The sequence below is a fragment of the Galendromus occidentalis genome, unplaced genomic scaffold (genome assembly GCF_000255335.2).
Source record: "Galendromus occidentalis unplaced genomic scaffold, Mocc_1.1 scf7180000076440, whole genome shotgun sequence".
Classification (NCBI taxonomy): Eukaryota; Metazoa; Arthropoda; class Arachnida; order Mesostigmata; family Phytoseiidae; genus Galendromus; species Galendromus occidentalis.
The window spans coordinates 468156-488592 of record NW_003804429.1 but is presented as its reverse complement, the minus strand read 5'-3'; the positions used below and the strand labels follow the sequence as shown (position 1 = coordinate 488592).

General features: G+C 52.6%; 3 protein-coding genes across 3 annotated transcripts; all 3 read right to left on the bottom strand.

Moving 5' to 3' along the window:
• Nucleotides 1–34: 34 nt before the first annotated feature.
• LOC108865205 (zinc finger and SCAN domain-containing protein 2-like) lies at nt 35–2527 on the bottom strand. The gene is made up of 8 exons (XM_029113242.1): nt 2369–2527; nt 1652–2262; nt 1419–1552; nt 1154–1321; nt 797–1011; nt 495–701; nt 314–403; nt 35–187 (listed from the first exon to the last, which is right to left on the bottom strand). Exons 1-8 carry the CDS (start codon nt 2525–2527, stop codon nt 35–37), a joined length of 1737 nt encoding a protein of 578 aa, XP_028969075.1.
• A 2050-nt stretch (nt 2528–4577) lies between these two features.
• Nucleotides 4578–5899, bottom strand: LOC114828589 (uncharacterized). Its single transcript, XM_029113241.1, has 2 exons — nt 5836–5899; nt 4578–5755 (listed from the first exon to the last, which is right to left on the bottom strand). The coding sequence occupies exons 1-2, from the start codon at nt 5897–5899 to the stop codon at nt 4578–4580; spliced, it is 1242 nt and encodes a 413-aa protein (XP_028969074.1).
• A 518-nt stretch (nt 5900–6417) lies between these two features.
• On the bottom strand, nt 6418–7470 carry LOC100899955 (uncharacterized). The gene is made up of 2 exons (XM_003739211.2): nt 7214–7470; nt 6418–7059 (listed from the first exon to the last, which is right to left on the bottom strand). Exons 1-2 carry the CDS (start codon nt 7335–7337, stop codon nt 6644–6646), a joined length of 540 nt encoding a protein of 179 aa, XP_003739259.1. The 5' UTR covers nt 7338–7470; the 3' UTR covers nt 6418–6643.
• Nucleotides 7471–20437: the final 12967 nt, after the last annotated feature.

Sequence of the window (20437 nt, the reverse complement as noted above, 5' to 3'; positions counted from 1 at the left end):
ATGTCTTGAGTAAGATGACGAATCTATTTCGTTCCTAAGGTTCTCGAGCGCTAGAATTATCGGAGGGGAACACGTACAAGTGTTCGAGTTCTTCCTCTACGTGAATTAGATCGATTCCCTCGGGCAAAATTTCCTCGACAGCCATGACTTCCCCTACGAAGTTCGAGTGCTCTTTGAGCTCATCCTCCTGAAAAGCAGACCGTGACGAGCATTATTCCCTGGAGTGAAGACCTCACCGATATATCGAGATTGGTTGATGATCTTTCGAAAATCGCCAGAGAGGAAATTCCTATGAAGCTAATCCATGGCTTACGTTCGATGAATATTCTTGGAAGTCCTGGCTCATGTTTTCCTCCGCGTCCTCGTCCATGCGCGCCACGCGCACGATGACCGGGGTCCCTCCCTGTGGAGGAATGAAGGTGTGATCGAGTACTGCGAGATAAATTCAAGCTGAGTGCACAGCTGCATAGTTGAGCCGGTATTCTGCCTCTCACCAGGGTGATCCTCTCATCATCCGAGTATTCCGCCAGGTCTTTTTGTGAAGCCTGCCGTCGTTTTCGGAACGATGAACTTCTCTGAGGGACATGAATCTTCAGATGGATGTTCAGATAATCCTCGTTGGAAAATTTCGCTGGGCATAGCGTGCATGCGAAGGGACGGTAGTCCGCATGGATCCTCATGTGTCCTTCGAGGAAGTCGGCCTGTAATTCAAAGTCCCCTTAGCTTCCTTCCGGGATAAATTCCGATGAAATCAAGACGCACGAGGTAAGGCGAAGAGTTAAGGATCGTCGCTCACGTGTGCGAATCGCTTGCAACACAAGTTGCACTGATGGCCACGGCCTTCATTGTGCGTCTTCAAATGATTGGATAGATGGCCCGACTGGGTGAATTTCTTGGTGCAGAAAGGACAGTTGTAAGGTTTCTCGCCGTCGTGGAGTCGAAGATGATTGACGAGATGACCGGATTGGGTGAACGACTTCCCACAATGCCCGCATTGGTATGGTCGGATCCCTGGAAACACGTGGAAAATAATTCGATTTCCTCGTTGGATCCTTATCGGTGTGTGATTGACAAGCTCCAGACCAAGATGTGAACAATGACACATCGTCGAGTCGCCACTCCGAGGGTCTCTGAGTAGCTCGGGTTCCCTTACCGAGATGAAGACGTTCATGATTCCGAAGGTGCCCGCTTTGGGTGAATCGTTTCTTGCAGTACGGACATTCGTATGGGCGAGTGTTGGTATGACTATTGATGTGGGACACTAGGTGTCCAGACTGAGAGAACGCCTTCCCACACATCTCACAGACGAAGGGCCGCTCACCTGGAAAGGAATTGCGCTCGATGAAGACAACTGCGGCAAAATTTTCTCCGGGCGGTATCGATCGCAGACGAAGCACGGAGTCTACCCAATCACCTACCCGTGTGGAGCCTCATGTGGTTCCGTAGATGTCCCATCTGTTGGAACCTCTTATGACAAATTTGGCATTCGTGCGAGCCCAAATTCCCCGCTGTCCGAGGTTTACGTCGCCGAGCCTTCGTGGAGGCTCCCTGCCTGCAGTTTGGGAGTAGGATAATTTCAAGCGAGAAACGGACGCCTCACGTCCTTGCATCATCTTACATACGTCCGGAAATCGAAGGGTCGTGAATTTACCTAGGGAGGGGCGTTGGGGCTTTCTCAGTCTTAAGCTCGCGTTGCGGAGTCGATCTGCATTTCTTCCGAGCGTCCTTGGCGTGAACGATTCTCATGTGTTCCTTCAGTTCATTGGCTGTCTTGAATACAGCTTCGCAGAATATGCATTTTGTCGATTCGACCGGTATGGCCACGATTCCCTCGATGGCGATCGCTGTTTTTTCCGCCAGGAGTGGCAATATCACCGCTTCGGGATCGGTGGACTTCATCGAGGGCATGCTCCGGATCGCGTACGGCAGTGGGCTAGTGTGCATGTCCTCCATCAGTCCATTGACAGCTCGTTGCAGGGATTCGGAGCTGGACTTCTCCCCAGAATTGCTCGTCTGTTGATCGAGGGAAAAGTCCTCGAGGCTTTCGAGCTTGACGGCGCCGGCTTCGTCGGTCGTTTCAATCAGAAGTTTCGTGTTGCCAGCGTCACATTCGGCCCGAGTTCGCGTAGCGAAGACTTTCTCCTCGAACGGCTCCTGATAGAGTGAGTCCTCGTCATCGGAACCTGGGAGCCGGAGCTGCTCGCGGTGCGGTTTCGAATCAGCGGCCACGTGTTTTTCCTTCGGACTTTTCTCTTGTTCGAGCTGATCGTTTTCTTCGACTCAGATTGTGATTCTGGATCACTTCTCGTCCCTTCGGCTGATTTCCGTTTCTGTGTCGAGCGCGTAAGACGGCGGGACACTTCCATACTGCAACTAATTGTAAGACATCAGCGTCAGTGGCAAAGAATAGGGTCTGCTGGGCGAGAGGTCCGACACCTCGTCGACTGAAGTGATGCACAGCCCAGAGAGGCGCACCGAAAAGCCGAAGTGCATGTGCCAAGCGAAAATGATCCGAGGCCTTGAACATCGCAAATTTCACCGTCGAAGGACATCGCGCGAGCTGGCCCGCTCAAGACATCCACGTCCATATGCTAGAATACACCAGCCCCGAGGTCCCCCCGTACGCTCTCAGAGGCTCACCGCCAGAAAAAACTCCCCATGCCCACCTTCGTTGCTCGAGATCAAGACTCGCAGGAGTGCAAGCGTTAGTCGCACTGCGACACGCGCCGACAAGGAGCCAGGAGCGAGCATCTGATGTGATTCTATTTCAGTCTCATCCGGAGCAATTGGGAGCAGAAGGAGTATCTCCGAATATTCCCTTCAAACTCGCAAGAACAACAAGGTTCTTCGACGAAAACTATATGGTCCTCACTCGTCGGTGACTCACCTCGTGTTCGGACGTAGAAGAGACGATCAGAGAAGCCGCTGTCACCTTCACCCTAAATCGTAAGCGAATGCTGACGTGAAAGAGGAAATCGTACCTCTTTCATTGTATCAGAGAAAAAGCGGAAGTGATCTCTGATTATATGGGCGACCGCAGCGCCAGAATCGAGCTTTTTATCTTATTCCTGAGCTTCAGGGCAGGATCTGTGGCGAAGAGCTCGGACATCATCGAATTGACGCCGGATAAATTTATTCCCTGATTTAATTCCACGAATTAGGTATTTTCGGACGACCTTGCCCATCACAAGCCCTAGCAGAAAGATTTATCTTTATGTAAGGGAAGACGCGGAAGTTACGGCTGATCGATGACAGCCCCCTCTCCGCAAGGATAGCATGGAAACTCGAAGTTGCCCATGGATCCCGAAGCGTCTTAATTTCGAGTATCGACTGACTGAGTCGCATTGTGTCAACTACTTTTCTGTCTGTGTCTCTCGGAGCCTTTCTCTTGATAAGTCCGACATATGATAGTTAGCTGGAAAAAGAGCGGAGCCGAGGCTTCTCGATTGCCCGGCGACCGGAGAAGCCTTCGACCCGCATATCGCACTCGGAATATCCTAACTTCAAGATTCATGACGAGTACATGGCGATGCTGAGTGAGTGACGTCCAGGAAGCGTTCTTCTGATAGAGCGTGTCCTACCGATCCATAAGTTTACGCTTCTCGTTTGACGCTGGCTTGTTCAGCGCGCTAGGCCCCCGGGGGCTCCCTTCATAGTGCTCGTCGATGAGCTCCGAATTGTGGAGCCTGCGGATCCTCGTCGGGTAAGCGATCAGATCTGAGGTGCTTATCGGCTGAACGCTTCGCCGAGCGCGAGCAGATCTAGACGTGCAGATTCCGTCACAGATCTTCCCGGATATCTTGATCGGGGGGGCTCTGGCTTTGAAATCTCCTCGATTCCGCGCGGGTCATTCACCGGAAGGGAGAAAGGAATCGCTTCAGCTGACGTCAGAACCCACCCTTCCTGAGGTTTGAGCTCCGAATCCGTTTCCGGCAGGGTCTGCCCTGAAGTGGAATCCTTGGCGGACTAATCCCCTGGGCCGATGGAAATGTCTCCGAGTCGCGGGCATTGCTTAAGCGCATGCTTGTCGGGCGAATTCGAGTTGAACATTGTACCCTGCCCACTCATGGATCAGATGCTCTCCGTCTCGACCTCGCTCACGGAGGTGGATCGGGTGTCGGAGGAATTCTGCCGGCTGACGATGATTCGAATTCCTCCAGAATGGTCCCCACGGGGAGAGGAATAGCTTTGCACCTGTTCTTGGAAAGGAAGAGCGCTGCATTGAGTAAGAACGGAGTCGACCAGCGTGGCGGCTTCGCAGTGAAATCCCCCATTGAGCGCGGCATGCGGCGTATGACATGCGCAAATTGAACCAGGAGGTTGTGTCTCTCGTGTCCGCGTCTCCCTTCTCGGGAGTAAATTAGGAGGGAGGCTCGCAAAAGGCTCCCGTTCGTCATCATACTATATGAATGGAGAAGTCCTCAGAAGAATCGAACCCCTGGAGTCTCGACCTGAACGACTCGAACAATGTCTCGCGAAACTCCTGCATCGGAGGGTCAATTCCAGTTTATTCTAGAGGAGCCGATGCATACAGAGCTTGCCGGCTAAGACGTTTTTTCAGTTTGCTCGTCGGCTTTTTACTCGACTAATGACCCTATTCCCTCGTCTGCTTCGTCCTCGTCCTTGCAGACATAGACCCTATGCATTACTCCGTCGGAGGCGGCGAACAAGGGATCGTCGAGCTGCTGCATCAAAGAGCCCATGTCGTGAACTTTTACAAAGCAAGAGTAACAATAAAATGTGAAGCAGTGAGTGTGACGGCAGAATATCACACCGTCCCGAGCAAAGCAGTAGGTACACGGCTCTTTCTCAAACGACGGAACTGCCTCGAGGCTCAATTGTAGGTTTTGAGACTTGACCGCAATGAGCCCAGTGCGCAATGCCGCCTCGTAGTGGAGTCTTTCTCGAAATATGACGTAGCCCCATTCGGTCGGGAAGCCTCTCCCGTCGAGGAAGATTTTCGCGAGGAGCACGGGCCCGAAAAGAAGCTCGAAAGGTGCGGCAAGCTGCTCGGCCGTGATTGCGGAAACGATGCCCCTAACGTGACAGACGGGCTCGAAAATCTGCGCTTCGTTGAACCACTCATAGCGTTTGTAGACACCCAGTTTCGACCAATACGGAGAAACCTTGATGATCACGTTCCGTCCATTCTTCTTATGAGCGTAGACGTAGCCATTGTCTTTGTCGTATGTGCAGTGCTTCAAGAGTTTCCGTACGGATTCCCTCCCGGCGAAACACACCTTCACGGAATTCGGCGGCTCGCTCACGGCTGATATATCCAAGACTTCGAAATCCGTGAACAGATCGCTCGGCGACCCGCGTTCGATGGAGGGATCCAGAAACTGCGCGATAATCACCGACGACAACTCGTCCGTGACGACTGCCTCGGGTAGGACTACGTCGCTCAGCCTTTCTCTGTCACAATTCCTCCCCTGGAAGTTCTGTTGCTGATGCTGTCGACTCCATTGCAGCACCAGAGACGAACATCTCTGCTCGTAGCGTTTACTCACGGACGAGCTGTTCGCGGCAGTTCTCCGACTCTGATTGTCTGAACGGAATGATTTCGTGACACAAGGAATCCGAGGGTAGTCGATATTACTCGTCTTTCCCAGAGCCCCCGCTGAGATCGTACCGAGAACTCGGAATCGTTCACGGTCGCTGCCGGAGTAGCTCTTCGGAGGATTCAGGAACGGATTCGGAGCTGTTGCTTCCGCTACGAGAGACAGTTCACTAACCGAGGCGCTCCCCCCAGCCGCTACGGAGAAAGAGGGCTTTACTTGTGGGACGGGTAAGATTGACCGACGTCATCAAAAGTGAACTCAAATGGGAGCCTACCGTGCCGACATTCGAACATTATGCAGCTGCCCCGTATGCAATCGGAGGCCATCTGCATTTCCATCTCCGTTCGAGGAGCTACCGGAGCAGATTCGACGGAGGAAGAGGCCGCGGAAGGTCGCTGTACGATCGAAGAAATCGCTTCCATCTGACCGAGCGGACATGGACGAGATCAGGAGTTATTTCGCTGTGGATTCGTGATGGACAACATAAGGGCATTGCGAGTCATTTCCGTTGAATGCCGAGATCGCGGTAGAGATGAGCGTTCCGCTTCGGCTTCTGATTTCATCGCAGCCTCGCATTCCTAAGGATGGGAACTTCGTCCACCTTACCTGCTTTGCATACAGACGGACCGGATTAATTCAGAAATCATCTCGGCACCTGAATGGATGAAACGAATTCGAGAACTTTCCGGCCCATGGGGAGGGCTCGGTGACAGCTCAATCAGGGACGAGAGATTCAGAGAATCGCTATAAGGTTCGAAGAGCCAAACATCTCCGGGAGGGCCCCGATCGAGAGCTTCGCAGCTGGGCTCGGGAACGGATAAGTGATGGAATTGAAGAGGGTCCCGAGTTTCCTTCGATCGATGACTTAATTTATTAGATTTCAAACGGCTTTGGAGTCACAATTTTTCCACGTATTCAAAGTATACCCATAATAAAGTATACCCATAAGTAAAGTATACCCATTCAGAGAATCGTACTTTGGAATCCCCCGGCTCAGCCGGTGGGAGCGTGCCTCGACAGGCGACTGGGCGCCCGCGTACGCCGACTACCACAATTATCCTACAGGATTTACAAAGTTGGGCTTAGGTGACGCTGTGTCTGGCGACTTTGTGCAATTTCAGGGTCCGTGCATCATCGAAAATGCTGGGACACATCGAACACTTGAATCTGACGCTGTAGGAGTTGAGCTTCTTCCTATTCGGAATCTCTTCCAGGTGAAGGTTGCGCTTTTCGTTCTCGTTCCTATATCTCCTTCGCTTCTCCTTCTGGTAGCCAGGCAGGAAGTTCTCGACAGTGTCCCACATTTCAGAATTTGTTTCTCTCGAGAGTTTGTTCCGAGTAACGTCGCGCGCAAGATCGTCCCTCTCGCTCAGAAACTTCTCACAAGCTTGAAGATCAAAATATTCATGATATGTTTCGTCAAGCTGATTCAAGAGCCTGTTCAGTCTCCCCGCAGCATCCTCGCAGCCTAGCTGTACGGGCTTATCTTTCTGAGGGTCTGCAATGAACGACACAAAGTTTAATGTGCTTACTACGTACAAGGGGCCTTCCGTATCGGTATCTTCCCGTGATGCTCGAGCCCATCCGGGAGATCATTCGGAATTACACGGACGGGATGAATTCGTTTGGAATGGTGAATGTTTTCCGCTTACCATCATGTGGCTGAGCTGTTGTGGGTTGTACTCGCAGCAGAGACCCAAGAGCTGAACCAATCACAGTCTCCGATCCGGCTTCATCTCCTCTGTGGCCAGACTCGCGGATAGTCTGACCACTCATGGCGGCACTATCCGAGACCGCTCAGACAATGGTTCGCCACCGAATCAGGATGCCTGTGCTCCGACACTGAACCCAACGTGAACATCGCTGATCCCTCCACCTGGGAACCCCATCCCCGATATTTCGAACGTAACAGAGCTCGTCGTGTTTTGGGCTCGAGCTTCGCTCTTCCCCTCTCTTCCTCGGGGAGAGGGTCGGTTAGAGCGCTGGATTTCGAAATCCCGACGGGTCCGACTCTGAGCGAGCGACTGGCTCGCGGGGCTCGACGAGTTTTTGCCGATTCTTCCCGAGCTAAAGACGGAACCTATCCCATAGAGAGCGCGATGAAACCTATATCATTATAATTAAGGGCCTCCGAGTACTGGGAGGAGTGACGTAGGCTGCTATTCTCTCATCGCTGCTCCGGAGCGCGTCACACCGGGGAAAGAAAGTCTTTGCTCTGTTCAAGGCTCCAGTGAGTCGGCGTAAGCATTAGAGGACATGACGGAGAGATCTCTTCTTAGGAGATCACCCTCAGGCAGGAAAAGCTCCATTCCTATCCTAATGAGGTCTGAAGCTCTACAGCAGAACGACTGCTCCGAGCTCGACGCTCGGTTACAATCTCGGAAATGCGGGTTCGATAAGTGAGGAAGATCTCTCCAAAGAGCTATAAACCCGAAGGAAAGAGCCGACTCTCCGAGCCGACGTGAGAGATACGAGCGAATGAACGATGAGCAGATGGAGGAAAAAGAGACCTTGAAATCGATGCGCATTTTTATTCCCCTGCAGCCTCGGAAGGAGTTTCATCGTCGCCGTTCACATCAGCAGAGGCACCATTATCTAGACGGGTAAAAATCCATCGGTAGCTCTTGTTCAACTAAAAGCAAACCTCGTGTGGGCTCAGCGCAGCTTCCTGTGGAACGACCTCAAAAAAACTTCACTTTCCCCACCACTGTTCGTCAAACCTCTTCACTCACGAATTGAAAAGGCCGTGGGAGACCGATCTAAGACTGTTAGATCCCGATGCTGACGTCTAGGCTTCCCGGCGATCGTCGAACGAGGGCTCGGAAGAGTTCATGGGAGGAATCACGCTATGTTTCGGCATCCGATGGCGAGGCGAGATGGCGAGGGGAAGAAGCTCATGTTTCGGAAAAATATGCGATAAAATAAGCTCCACGAGGTGCTTCGATCATCCGTCATGAAGATGTCTAGTATTGCGATGGGTGAATTCCGGAACGAAAATCCGGAATCGACTCATGAGAGCAATCCAAGCCGATATTGGTACCTGTACAGGCGCTGCCCCGGGACCGGTTAAGAGACATCCGCGTACCAATCTCTGGTTGGTGAGGCATGGAACCAAGAACTGCGCCAGAAGGAAATTCTGCGAGTCGCTGCGAGTAGGATGCTCGCCTGACGATCTCATTTGAGAGCGGATATCCATTGACTTCAAGTTCAAGTTCCGCTGTGGGGGAATCGAGACCGGACGCGGGAAAATTGTAAGCGTCCCCCGTCTGAGTCAGGTTCGGTTGACAACTCGCTTCTTCGGAAATCGGAACTTCGTCAATTCGTCTCCTAGACAAATCGTTCGAGGAATGCTGAGATCGTCGAGTGGCGCAAGTCTGGAAGGCATCAGGCCTTGTAGGGTCGCTAGGTCTCATCAGATGCCAATTGTTCCCCGCTGAGCCGTGTGGGTGAGATTCGCGCTGTACGAATGAAGCGAGAATGCAGTGATTCCGAGATGATTCCGCCTGAGCCTTCGTGTTGCAGATCGTATTACGAGCCGACTGGATCTTGATGATGCGAGTCTGATAACTTTTCCTTTCGCCTTGACTTGAGTGGTTCCCCCACTTGGTGAAGCCGGAACTGCGCCGAAGAGGAACTCCAGTGCGCGGGAACAGGCCTTGCGTATAATCTCCAAAGAACTTGTGAGCAAATCCACGGCACATTGCCCGACCAACTCTCGACCACTCACCTGAGAAGGATAGTGGATCTGCATCATTGGTCTGAAGAAACTCGGAACGTTGCCTTCTCGTCTTGTATGGAGATGGACTTCCTGATTCTACCTCGGGTTCGAATCGACTCAAGACCTCAGAACATATGAGAGCAATCTCTCCGATATCGGAATGACGGTATCGAAACTTTTCAGCGGACCATCTGTAAACTCGGTTGTGAAGTGGATGAGAAGCGATAGGTCGGGGAGCCCTGGGCGATCTTCCAGACCTTTTAGATATGAGTTTGGGAGCCCCGAGCCTGACGCTGTGGGAATCGGGCGCTTTTCTATTTCGAGTCCGCTCTCCGGAGACATCGCGTTCCCGCCTCCACACCGGTTCTCAGCCGACAGTATTCCAGATTTCTGGCTGTCTCACGGAAGCTCGTTGCGAGTCTCGCTCGAATACAGATGCTCCCAATACGGAGTTACTCTTCACCACGGTTCGCCTCGATACTCCGTGTCAGCTTGCTGCTCCCAGGGCACAGGTGTCCCGTGCCATTCTCGTTGCCGTCCAAGAGCAAGCTCACCCCTTCAAGACCTGTCATGAACGAAACGAATTTCGGAATTAGCATCGAGCTGTTCGATCCTCTCGTTAGGTTTTCCTATTCAAGCTCGCCAAGGGATATTCTGGTACTGCATCAAGGATTCTTTTCTCTGACACTTTTTTCAAGCTCCCTGCGGGCGGAACCGCGGCGGTTTTCTTAACCTCCCCGCCATAGTGTTTTTGGAGTAGAACTTGACTATCTTGTCTGCAAGATCAGATGGTCGTTCCCGACGGAAGCGGCGCGTCAGCAAGCGCAATCGAGGCCTTGAATAGCTTGTAGCTCGCCTACGAGAACTAATAGCCTCTGAGGACAATGAGGAGCGTCGTCTGCTCCGAATCTCTCATCGCTGCTCAGGATCGCAGCGCACAGGGAAAAAAACGCTCGTTGCTCCAGACACGGACCCACTCTGTGCGCTAGTGCATTAGAAGGCTTCTTGTCGTCTAGAACATTCGTGTATCTGCCTCTCGGGATCACATCCGGGAGAAGAGCTCCATCCCCTCCACCTGAGCATGGGATCCCTCGAGCAGGTCAGGAGCACCGAGCTTGATGTTCAGTCGCAACACGCATTGGAGTTGGAGGAGAGCCTTCCTTGTTGCGTTATCACTTTGTGAGACCCGCCGACCTACGTAACTCGCGAACGATGCATGGGAAAACGAGCAGACAGACGATAAAACGGAGAAAGCAAGAGAAATGGGGCTTTGAAAGCGATAGGTGTTTTTATATTGATCGAGCCACGAGAGAAGTTCCATCGGCGCCGGTAATAACGACGAGGGCACCATTATCTGGAAGAGTGAAAATCTATCGCGCGCTCTTGTGCTACTAAAAGGGAGCCTCGATCAGGCCTGGCGCGGCCTCTCTCGGCATGACCGTAAAGAGTTCGATTTGCGCCTCTTCCACCTTCGTTAATAGAAACCCTCAACTCGCGGATTGGAGAGGATTCGAGAAGCTCTCCGCCAAGAGCTACTTCTGAATTAATTGGATTCTGACTGCTGATTCCGTGAAGGAAGGACTCGAATTCGGAAAACGGAATTGGAAGGAGCTCCTTCTCTTCCTCGATAAATAGCTTCAATTTTCATCGTCTGTCAGCGGAAGGCTGTCAGCTTCCTGACTCCTGTCGCTCTTGCCGGCAGCGCGTTGTCATCAGAGGAAGAGGGGGCGAGGGGCCGCGACGACCGACATTGACACGGATCTCGATGATTCCAAGAGGATTCACAATGTCTGTTCCGCACGAAACGGAACCGTCAGCTTCTCATCTGTGAGGCCTTCACTCTCTCACGACATTTCGGGGGATTCTGGATGTCGTGGATGAACGCATCCAGGTTCCCGGCGGCTGTCAGCGCAGCATGGATTGTACGTCACACGCTGATTGCTGAATGGAGCTCTCAGTGGATACGAGCCGCTCCGATGCTCATGGGAAGATGGATGGTTGCGCGTCTGCCAGAGATCTCCGGCGAGACACCGGATAAATGGAGCATGGAATGAAGAGACCGTGATGGCCATGCAACTCCTCAACGTCTATGGCGGAGGCAAGAAGACTGCCCGTGACTTCCGTGGAGCAGTTTGCGCGACCATCGGGCCTTTCATACCGCCCTCTCTCACTGCCTTTGACTCCCTTGCCAATCAGCGAGGATGCTTGCCTACCGCAAAAGTTTTCAGGAGGGTTCATTCTCGTCCATACATCCCCATATCGAGGAATTAGAAGGAACTGCCGAGGTCTCAGTGGCACCGATTTTCGAGCCACATGGCGCAGCAACGAGTTTTCGAGCCTTCCTGCGCCACCAAAGATAATTTTTGGTCGCTGTCGAGACCGTGGAAGGACGAAGTAAATCTGTTCAATAGTTTTCCTGAGGGAATTCCTTCCCTAAGTGAAAGAGAATTCCTCGAGAAATAATGGCCCGGTGTGCAGATACAGTCGATCTCTCCGGTAGAGTTCTGTTCAAATAAGCGATTTATTCCGACATTCCCAACATGCGGAATAATCACACGGAAACTGCACGCCTTAATTGCATCCTCAGAGAATAAAATGGCGTCCGATTGGGGTCCTAGTGTCTGAAGAGGTTCGAAAACTAGCTCATCCGGAGCATTTCTTCCCCACGCATTGATTTTCAAGAATCCTAAACTTGGAATATCGAGTTATTCAAGGATTTAAGCGCCTCTTTGCGGGGATCCCGGCCATCGAAGCACGAGCTACGGTCTGTGGTCGAAGGGGGGCGAAGTCCTTCAGAAACCATGCAAGTTCGAGATAAGTCATATTTCTCCTTCCCTATCTAGATGTCGCCTACCGCTCTGCTTGTGTCTCGGTGAGCCCGCTACCTCATCGTCACCTTCCATTTCGAGACCGTTCCCTAACGGTCAGATTACTGCTTTCGATATCCATGACGTCGTGCATTCGAAATTCCCAGAAGAACTACTCGAATGAGTTCAAAGGGTTCTCCCAAGGCCTGGTCCCTAGAGGGAGAATCAAAACTGCCGAAGTTCGTAATACGGCTCTGGGGGCCGCCATTGATCGCATTTTTTCGAGAATTCTTCGTGTTCTCCGGCACCCGAAGGGGTTCTGAGCTGCTGTCGACTCCCGCCGGGGGAAGGCCAGTCCGGAAACCTCGATGACGATTTATTGTGAGTTCTTTGATGCGGAGAATCTGAAAGGCGCAACAGCGCAATCGACCTGAAAGTCAATTGCAGAAGTGCTCCTTTTTGGAGGAAAAACTCCACGCTCTGTTCATTCGCCGCTCATGCGCGACTTCGGCAATCTCAACGGCTGGGTTGCGGAACTATCACAATGTTCCTGAAAAATAATGGGTCCCGCGGTTGTGCGTCGGCGTCGAGAATGACTTAATCTTCAACATGGCGTCGATCACAACGAAATGCCGCAGGAAATTAAAATTATTCTGGGTAATGATTTCGTCCTCGCTTCCTGCATTTAACAGCCTTGATTTCGGGCATGAGGCATTGCCGGCCAGCGGTTTTCGGTGACGAGCTTGAGTTGGAGTAACGAGAGCCCGCCGCGAGCAACTTATCTATTACGCCCTGGATAGTACTTAATTGGGTAAACGGTCGTGTTCAGCGGGTCGTCGGCAAGGAATAACCCCCGTTAGAGGGGCCGCTGGGTGTTCGTATGCCTTGCGAACGATGATGATGACAGCAGCGACCACAGCGAACCTTCGTGATGAATAGCTCGCCTTCTCGCTGGTGGGTGATAACATGTCGAGCTTTTAATGGTACCCGTCCAGCTATCCTCGCGGGCCTCGTGCCTTCCTTCGCTGCTGTCTTCCTGCGGTCGATGTGACTCTTTGTCCTTGACCGCGCGCGGCAACCTCAGCGGGAAGAATTCCTGCAGACGGCAGCGCTCTCGCGACAAGAATTGCGCAAGCAATTAGAGAAACTCAACGAGGTCAGCGGTGTTTGCTCTGGCGGACGTCGGGTCGAGCCTCTGCGGTCCGGCTCGGGAGCTACCTCCACTGATAGGGGCTCTGAATGCAGGCTCTTGCTTTCTCAGTCGACTCGTCCATCGATTCGATCTTCGTATCAACCACCATCGCGGCACACCTGGAAGAGGCTGCATGGAAAGAATGCGGGGTGGGAGAACAGAATCGCAGCGAGAAAAATCAGGCTCCGAACTGCTTATCGTCATTGAAGGAGCCATGCCAGAAATATCTGTTCAGAGAGAGTCGAGTTTGAGCTCTCTCTGGGTCCCTAGAAGCGCGCGGCTAGAATCGAGTCCCTTATTATTCACCTCTCGCTGCCCGGCGCCTCATCGAGATTACGTTCTCCGCTCGCGCGAAAAACCCGCGAACCCATCATTTTTGACACGCCTACACATTCGTCATGAAGGCGTCGCAAGGTACGCGATGACGTCGAAGTCAGACGCAAAATCAATGTTCGGGCGGGGATCGATTTCGCTGTCGCTAAAAACGAATGTGATGCCGAAAGCGGAAAAACTCGCACAAAGAATCGAAGTGAGCGAGTCAGTCGGAGGTTGGCTGATGGCGGGAAAAATTGTCCAAAGGAACTCCGACGGCGGACGACGGCGACGACCAGGATGGAACGCGATTTTTCGTCGAGAAGTTTCAGTTTTCCCAATGAAGGTTATTTCTATGGAAATTTCGATCGCCGCAAGATTTGAATTGACTTTGTCGCCGGCGTCGACCGAGTCCTCGATCAGCGGTCGCGGACTAGTTGGATATTTCCAAAGTTCCGGAATTCGGCTTCAAAGGCCGAGCCGCCCCGAGAGAGTGACTTTCTCGCTTCCGTCTCGATCCTCTACGAGGAATACGCTCTCTCGCCATGGAGCTCCTCTCCATTTCTGACTCTCGTTCTGCTCGTTCCGAACTTCCACGCTTTGGGAAGCAGTCGCCCGAAACGATAACGCGAACTTTGAGCAGCGATGTCAAGGTTACGCTGCGAACAAACAGCGTATGTTGTATAATGTTGGCCCTGGACTCGTAAAATAGGTCTCCGACCTCGGCGAAAATCGACCGCTGGGAAATAGAATAGAATCCGGTTGATTCCATCGCAAACTTACCAGGCCCAAGTCCTCGAACCCTCGAGACAGGCAGAGCCGAGGTAGCTTGCGGTCAGGAGAAGGACTCGATCCTTCATTTTTCCTTCTCGAGCCGAACAGACCAGAAACTCGGGCCGGTCCCCGGAGATGACCGAGCCGCAGACCTTGTCTCATATTGGTCCGACGGACAAGTTTCCGATGGACCGATGAGGCTCGTCGCGCTGCTGTCATGCGACCGCTCCAAGAAGACTGACTTCTGCAATACCGATACTCTTTGATTTGCTGACTTACCCTCTGGGACCCGATCTTCAGACGCCCCATACGTCTACGGGTCACGGGATCGTCCCTTCGACACACGAAAATTGCCCGCTTCCTCGGCTTCCCTCGGTCGATGCGAGAGATCAATTCCATTAGTACAAAGTGGTCGAGTTAGGCAATGAACCCACGCGGTCCGCCCAACAAAAACATTCGCCTACGTGTAAAGCACAGAGAGGGAAATAATTGAGATTGATTACCCCGTTGTGGCCCGCTTCCGAATATTGCGAGCCTTCTCATCGTGCTGCGGGACACAAATACGTTCCAACCCTTGCAGCTCGAAGCAGTTTCCGAGTGGGCGAATAATGTTGAACATTCGTGAACTACGTGCATACGTGTCCACTCTCTCGGCCTCGAGCGGCCTTATCGAGAGGTACGTCGAATTTTCCCCGCGCCGAGTCGTCCGGGTACGAGGACCGTCGCAGCGACACTTGCTCTAACTAACATCGGAACCATTGTCTTATGAAATATTCAACCCTGTAAAGGAGCGAGGGAAGGACGACGCTTTCGACCGGTCTATATCTCCGTTCTTAGACTCTGTGTCTGAATATAGCAATGAGGTACGTACGTTCGATATGGTAGTCGATCTACATGGTCGATTTCTCGAGACAATGATGCCTGATTTTTGCGAGGTCGCACCGACGACACACATCGAGCACGCTCTCCCAGGGGGGGGGGGGGGGCGTCGTCGCAGGGATGACTCGGACGAGCGGGAAGGGTGCTCGCTGCGACTAGTGGACCCAAGGAAGACCGGAAGATCCCGCGTTGTCGGAGCTGGTGTAGTTTTCCATGCATTAGGCGAATATTCCTCCTAACTTTCACAGCCTTGTTCCCTGAGTCCACGGTCAATAGGCTCCCACATAATGATGGGAATCCCCCGAAAGCCTGCAATGTTGAGTGATGTCGCTGCGAAGAATGGTCCGTCCGGGAAATCACGAATCTGAGACCATTACTCCGCGATCATTGGTCGTGTTTTATACTAGCACAGCCCCTTCCTCTGTCGGACGAGCGAATTATTCCGGAAGCTCCGATCCCGGGCTTCTGTTTAATGGTGCCTAATGTCCCGCGTGACATCGGATGGATGCAATTCTTCGCCGCGCCGATGGGCATCCGTCCTACGAAGTTTACAGCCATTCCCGACGACCGGTTTTCCTTGTCAGCCCATTCTGTGAATATTTTCAATGATATCGTCCGCGGAACAGCTGCGAGTCGAGAAGACGATCTTCCTCTTTTTTCACTGTTTTGGTCCGGAGATGGCAAGAGTCATGCTAAGTAGAGCCAGAGTCGGGAGTCGTCTCTTCGCCCCCGTCGATAAGGGCTTCGCTTATCCGGAGAACGATGCTGGACGATCTGTCGACGGCTGTTACAATTGAGCGCTCGAGGAATCTGAGGGCTTATTTTGTCGCTCCAAGTTTTCTTCCAAACAATCTAGATCTCTTACGTCGCTGACCACGCTGGAGGTTTTCGATTGTTTCGGGATGCCCCCGGAGAAAACCGCTCGGAAGTCTTCCCCCGGTGCTCCAGAACCGTTAGGCTGTGGTCAGTCTCATCGGATTCAACTCTTCGATTCAAGGAGATCAGAGAACTCATTAGATCAGATCGAGACTCATCCCGAAACGCTAAGCAGAGATCAATCTCGCGAGTCAAGACCTGCGAAATTGACTGTTCATTTTGTTTTCGCTGGTTATAACTTACTGGAATCGTCCTGCTAACTCAATTTCCCATCTCCCTCATGGTCTGCTTTATGTCATAATTATTGTGCGGTACCTCGTCGCTAGATGGTGAAGGCTGGTCCACGACGTGTCGAGATAAATGACTCGTTCATTCCCCCTTATGGAGAGAACCTTTCGCCTTCTTGACTCTTTCCCGAGTCTTCCAGGGCGCGACAAGCCGACCGACTGCCTTGTGTGGATGACTGTCTTTCGCTCGTTCATTCGTCGGGTGCTCCCGGGGAATAGGCTCGGTACGAGCAGCACAAACAAAGAAACAACAAGGTGCGGCACAAAGTGAGGGATTCCATATCGCACGACATCCGCTCGGCTTGTTCTGTCTTAATAGCAACCGCGATCCTGCTGCCGCTTGCAAATGAAACGTGTCCATCAAAAGCATCAGGATGCACGTGCTGCTTATCCCAACGTATTCCTCGTTGAATGCGGATCCTCGAGCGTTCGGACCTCGAGAGATCATTAGACTCACCAATGTCGCTGAAGCGAACCGGTGTAATGATCACGTGGGTCTCCGAGCTAACGATCGGCATCGAAATTTTCCGGTGGCGCAGCGACCCACCGTCTGGGAATAACTCAAAGCGACATGAATTGTTTCGAGGCACGGAACGATTGAGAATAAGCGTACGCTCCGACAAGATTTCGATTCACCGCAAAGTGATCTTCCTCGAGGCGCTGCAGAAGCGGCATCACCAAAGAGAATTTGTTCGCCCTCAGAATCCCGGTCCTTCGGAGGGATTAGACACCCGGGGACTTACGATCTCGAGCGCATTGAACTCTTCAGAGGACATTCGCGGTGGACACACGTTCAATAAATGAGACGAATGATGTCTTCCGGAGGCGGGATCCACATCGGACGAATGAAGTTCCAGGACGAGCTCGTTCGTTGGACGAAACTTGTCCTTAGCACCAGTCCAAACGGGAGCGACACGCCGCGCCGCTACCTTGATAGAAGTAAACTTGCTCCGATAGATATTGAAATTCGAGGAGACCGGCAAGCCGGGCACGATGGGGCGCCTCTTTCCGGCTACAATATGAAGAATTTCCAAGGAAGCCTAAAAATGTTCCGCAAGACCGTTCTTCCCCCATTCTATGTACCGCCGAGACCTCTCCTTTTATGCGACTACCTAGGTGATTGACGAAGACTCGTTTTGGCGCAAGAACTGACCATCGCCCGTTGGATTCACCCATCAAAGGATTGATGAGAGTTTGATGCAAATCCACGGCTCGGCTCCCGTTAGGGGAACTCGTCGGGGATAGGCAAGGGGGGGGGAAATACCGTCTTCCTTTCTTCTCCGGTTGACGGCAACACCAGATGGGCCCGCTATTACCGAACGAGATCCGCGAGAGGGAGCGAAAAGAGAACATGCTGAAATATGATTGCCATTCAACGTTACTACTGTGGAAGTCGAGCTGCGGAGGCTTCTCGACTGACTGGTTGGCCAACGCTGGAAGACGGCGCCACTTCCCAAACGGACCCACGAGCGGACGTCTGTGTCTCTACGGTCGAGTGCCTCGCGGGCTTGGCGAGGAGCTTCTGCGGAACTTTCGCGGCGGGCCACGATATTACCGCAAAATCGTCGCAGCTCTTTGTCGGTCGGAAGCACCGAGCACTCTTCTCTATCCGGAGCGTTTCTACCGAGTCACCGATCTTCGTCTCCCGAACGTGCCGCGGGGAGTCGACAATTTCCCAACGCACCCCAACATGTCAATGCTTGTCGTATCCGGCTAAACTTCGCCGAACTTCACAATGCACCGATCGTAAATGCTCCACGAAGCCTCAGATCCGAGCACGAAACAATCGCTTGCGTGGTACGTGCCGAGCATCCGCATGTGGTATTCCGGGTGTGGCTGTTCGCCGACCGATTTCTCTGACGGGTGGGAAGTCCCGGAGTGTCTGACTAAGAGCGCAGAGCAGGAACCTCGCGGGGGACAAATGATATACTGACTGAGTACACACAGGGGTAGATGGAAGCAGCGACGAGCTAATCTCGCTGATGATAGATCTTCGTCAAATCGGTCTCATTTTTTCGGACCCTGCTATCTGAGCTCGATTCGCGCCTTGGAAATTGATGCACCTCTGACTGATAAATCCATCTCCATGTACTGGTGCGCTCGTCTCCACCGAGAGGCTTCGCGTCCCCCGGCAAGAAAACCAGTATGAGATGGTGAACGTGGTGGCGGGCAAGTTTACTCCGGCCTTTTCCCATTTTCCGCATCACATGCGATATCCATTCTACGCCCCGCAGTGGCATTCATCCAGTGAAATAGACCAGTCCTATCGTTCCACTCCCTCTGACTCTGCGTAGTTCCGCTATCTCGCCCATATTACGACTGTTACATCTTTCTCATCAGCAATGTCGTCGCTCCGTTACCGGGGTGGTTTCCCGTGTCCCTACTAACGAAACAAAAAAAGGAGAGTTTTTTTCCTTGGAATTGCCCCTGCACCGAAACCGTTGAGAGGAACCTCGTTCGGGGCATTTGAACGGAACCAGTGTCTTCAGTGCCAAATTGGGAAACTCGTTGTTAAGACTTGAGAGCGCCTTGGCTCCCGGAATAAGGAAAAGGAACACGGGCGGCCTCAAAAAAAAACTGCCCTCGCCTGTGTGCATCAGGACCGCGGAAGCCAGAGCCTAGGTCTAGCGATTGGTCCGAGATTTCATTTCGCCGCATGGTAAGCACTGATTTCGCGAAACCAACGAACAACCAAGCTGTACACACATGGCTTCCAAGTCTCCCCTCGTTGTGTCCGTAGCAGCCAGTAATGCTCCCTGAAGAGCCAGGACCACACGGGACGCAAACATTCCAAGCGACCTTGTCAATATCATTAAAATCGATTCCCAATAACAAACATTCTTCTATCGTATGCCTCACTGGAAATTCTCGGTTTTCACCGGTCGAGGCCTCGTTGAGAAGCGGAACGGGTGCCGCCCGTCGCGCCTGTCAACATCCGATTCCGATTCAATGGAGCTATTCAGAGGTAATATTACACAATGCGAAGGAGGCGCTGCAAAAAAACATACAACCGTGAGAGGCGGGCCACGCACGGGGACAGAAAAGAAAGAATACGAGTTCGTTGCACCTGATATTCCGCTGATCATGCGAAGCGAGTGTCCTGCAGCCAGCGGCCCCTGGAAGACCTTGTCATCGGCGGTCGTCAACCCATATCTCGGTCGGTGCGGTGTGTTGATCAGGGACATGGAAATGACAAAATGTGAGAGAGTTTTCCCGCCGCACAGCTGGGCCTTTCAGCCAGGGTATTGATAGAATTCCGTCGAGCCATCTGCCGCTTTCGCTGACCGGTCCCTCCGTCCGACAAGCAAGCCGACCGTCCATCCATCTGGTCGACACTCCATCTTCCGACTGGTTGCGGTCGTCCTTTGGAGGCGGTTTCTCCGGCCTCCTTTCCGCCGATATCTGAGCCTTGTGAAGCACTCGACCGGCTAAAAAGATAGCCTCCCATAGCCCGACCCGCCTAGCCATCGGGGACGCAAACAATTCTGGAAAGCCCACCGGAACAGGTGACAAGACTGAGGTGAGCTGCGAGGGGGTCGCCGAGACAAGCGTGACCGGAATCAAGGAAGGCGAAGACCCGGAAATTCCCATCATCATGTTCCTGAGGAGCTCAAATCTCTCATGGGGTTGCTAGCAAGCCACATCCTGGAGGAAAAATATTCGGTACAGCATTTGGTGGGATTTGTCCCCATGTATACCCCCACAGCTCATAGCAGCACATTTCGATGTGAAGAGACATTCGATATTTTTAGTCATCGATACAACCGCGGCTATCAGTCGGAGCGGTCGTTCAGATGCCCTGGGTATCTAGGCGAGCGAGCGTGTCTGGCTCCGTGAGTGGAGATGCGCAAGTCACGATTGCGATAGTGTGTCGCCGAATAAGATGCTCAATGTCGAGAGGAGAATCATCTACGGCAAAGCCGCGTCAATATCGCGATCCCTTGTCAGTCCCCTGGGGACGACTTCTCGGCTCGCTTTGAACTGGCTCACGCGAATCGCATTCCGGCAATGAGTTCTGCGCCACGGATCCG

Excerpts from the sequence above, each read along its gene's own strand:
- LOC108865205 (XM_029113242.1), bottom strand. The coding sequence starts at position 2,527 with ATGTTCAAGGCCTCGGATCATTTTCGCTTGGCACATGCACTTCGGCTT. Across the intron at positions 404-494 it reads ATGATGAGAGGATCACCCTG|GGAGGGACCCCGGTCATCGT; the intron begins GTGAGAGGCAGA and ends ATTCCTCCACAG. Across the intron at positions 188-313 it reads TCCAAGAATATTCATCGAAC|GAGGATGAGCTCAAAGAGCA; the intron begins GTAAGCCATGGA and ends TCTGCTTTTCAG.
- LOC114828589 (XM_029113241.1), bottom strand. The coding sequence starts at position 5,899 with ATGGAAATGCAGATGGCCTCCGATTGCATACGGGGCAGCTGCATAATG. Across the intron at positions 5,756-5,835 it reads AATGTTCGAATGTCGGCACG|CGGCTGGGGGGAGCGCCTCG; the intron begins GTAGGCTCCCAT and ends CTTTCTCCGTAG.
- LOC100899955 (XM_003739211.2), bottom strand. The coding sequence starts at position 7,337 with ATGAGTGGTCAGACTATCCGCGAGTCTGGCCACAGAGGAGATGAAGCC. Across the intron at positions 7,060-7,213 it reads AACAGCTCAGCCACATGATG|ACCCTCAGAAAGATAAGCCC; the intron begins GTAAGCGGAAAA and ends CGTTCATTGCAG.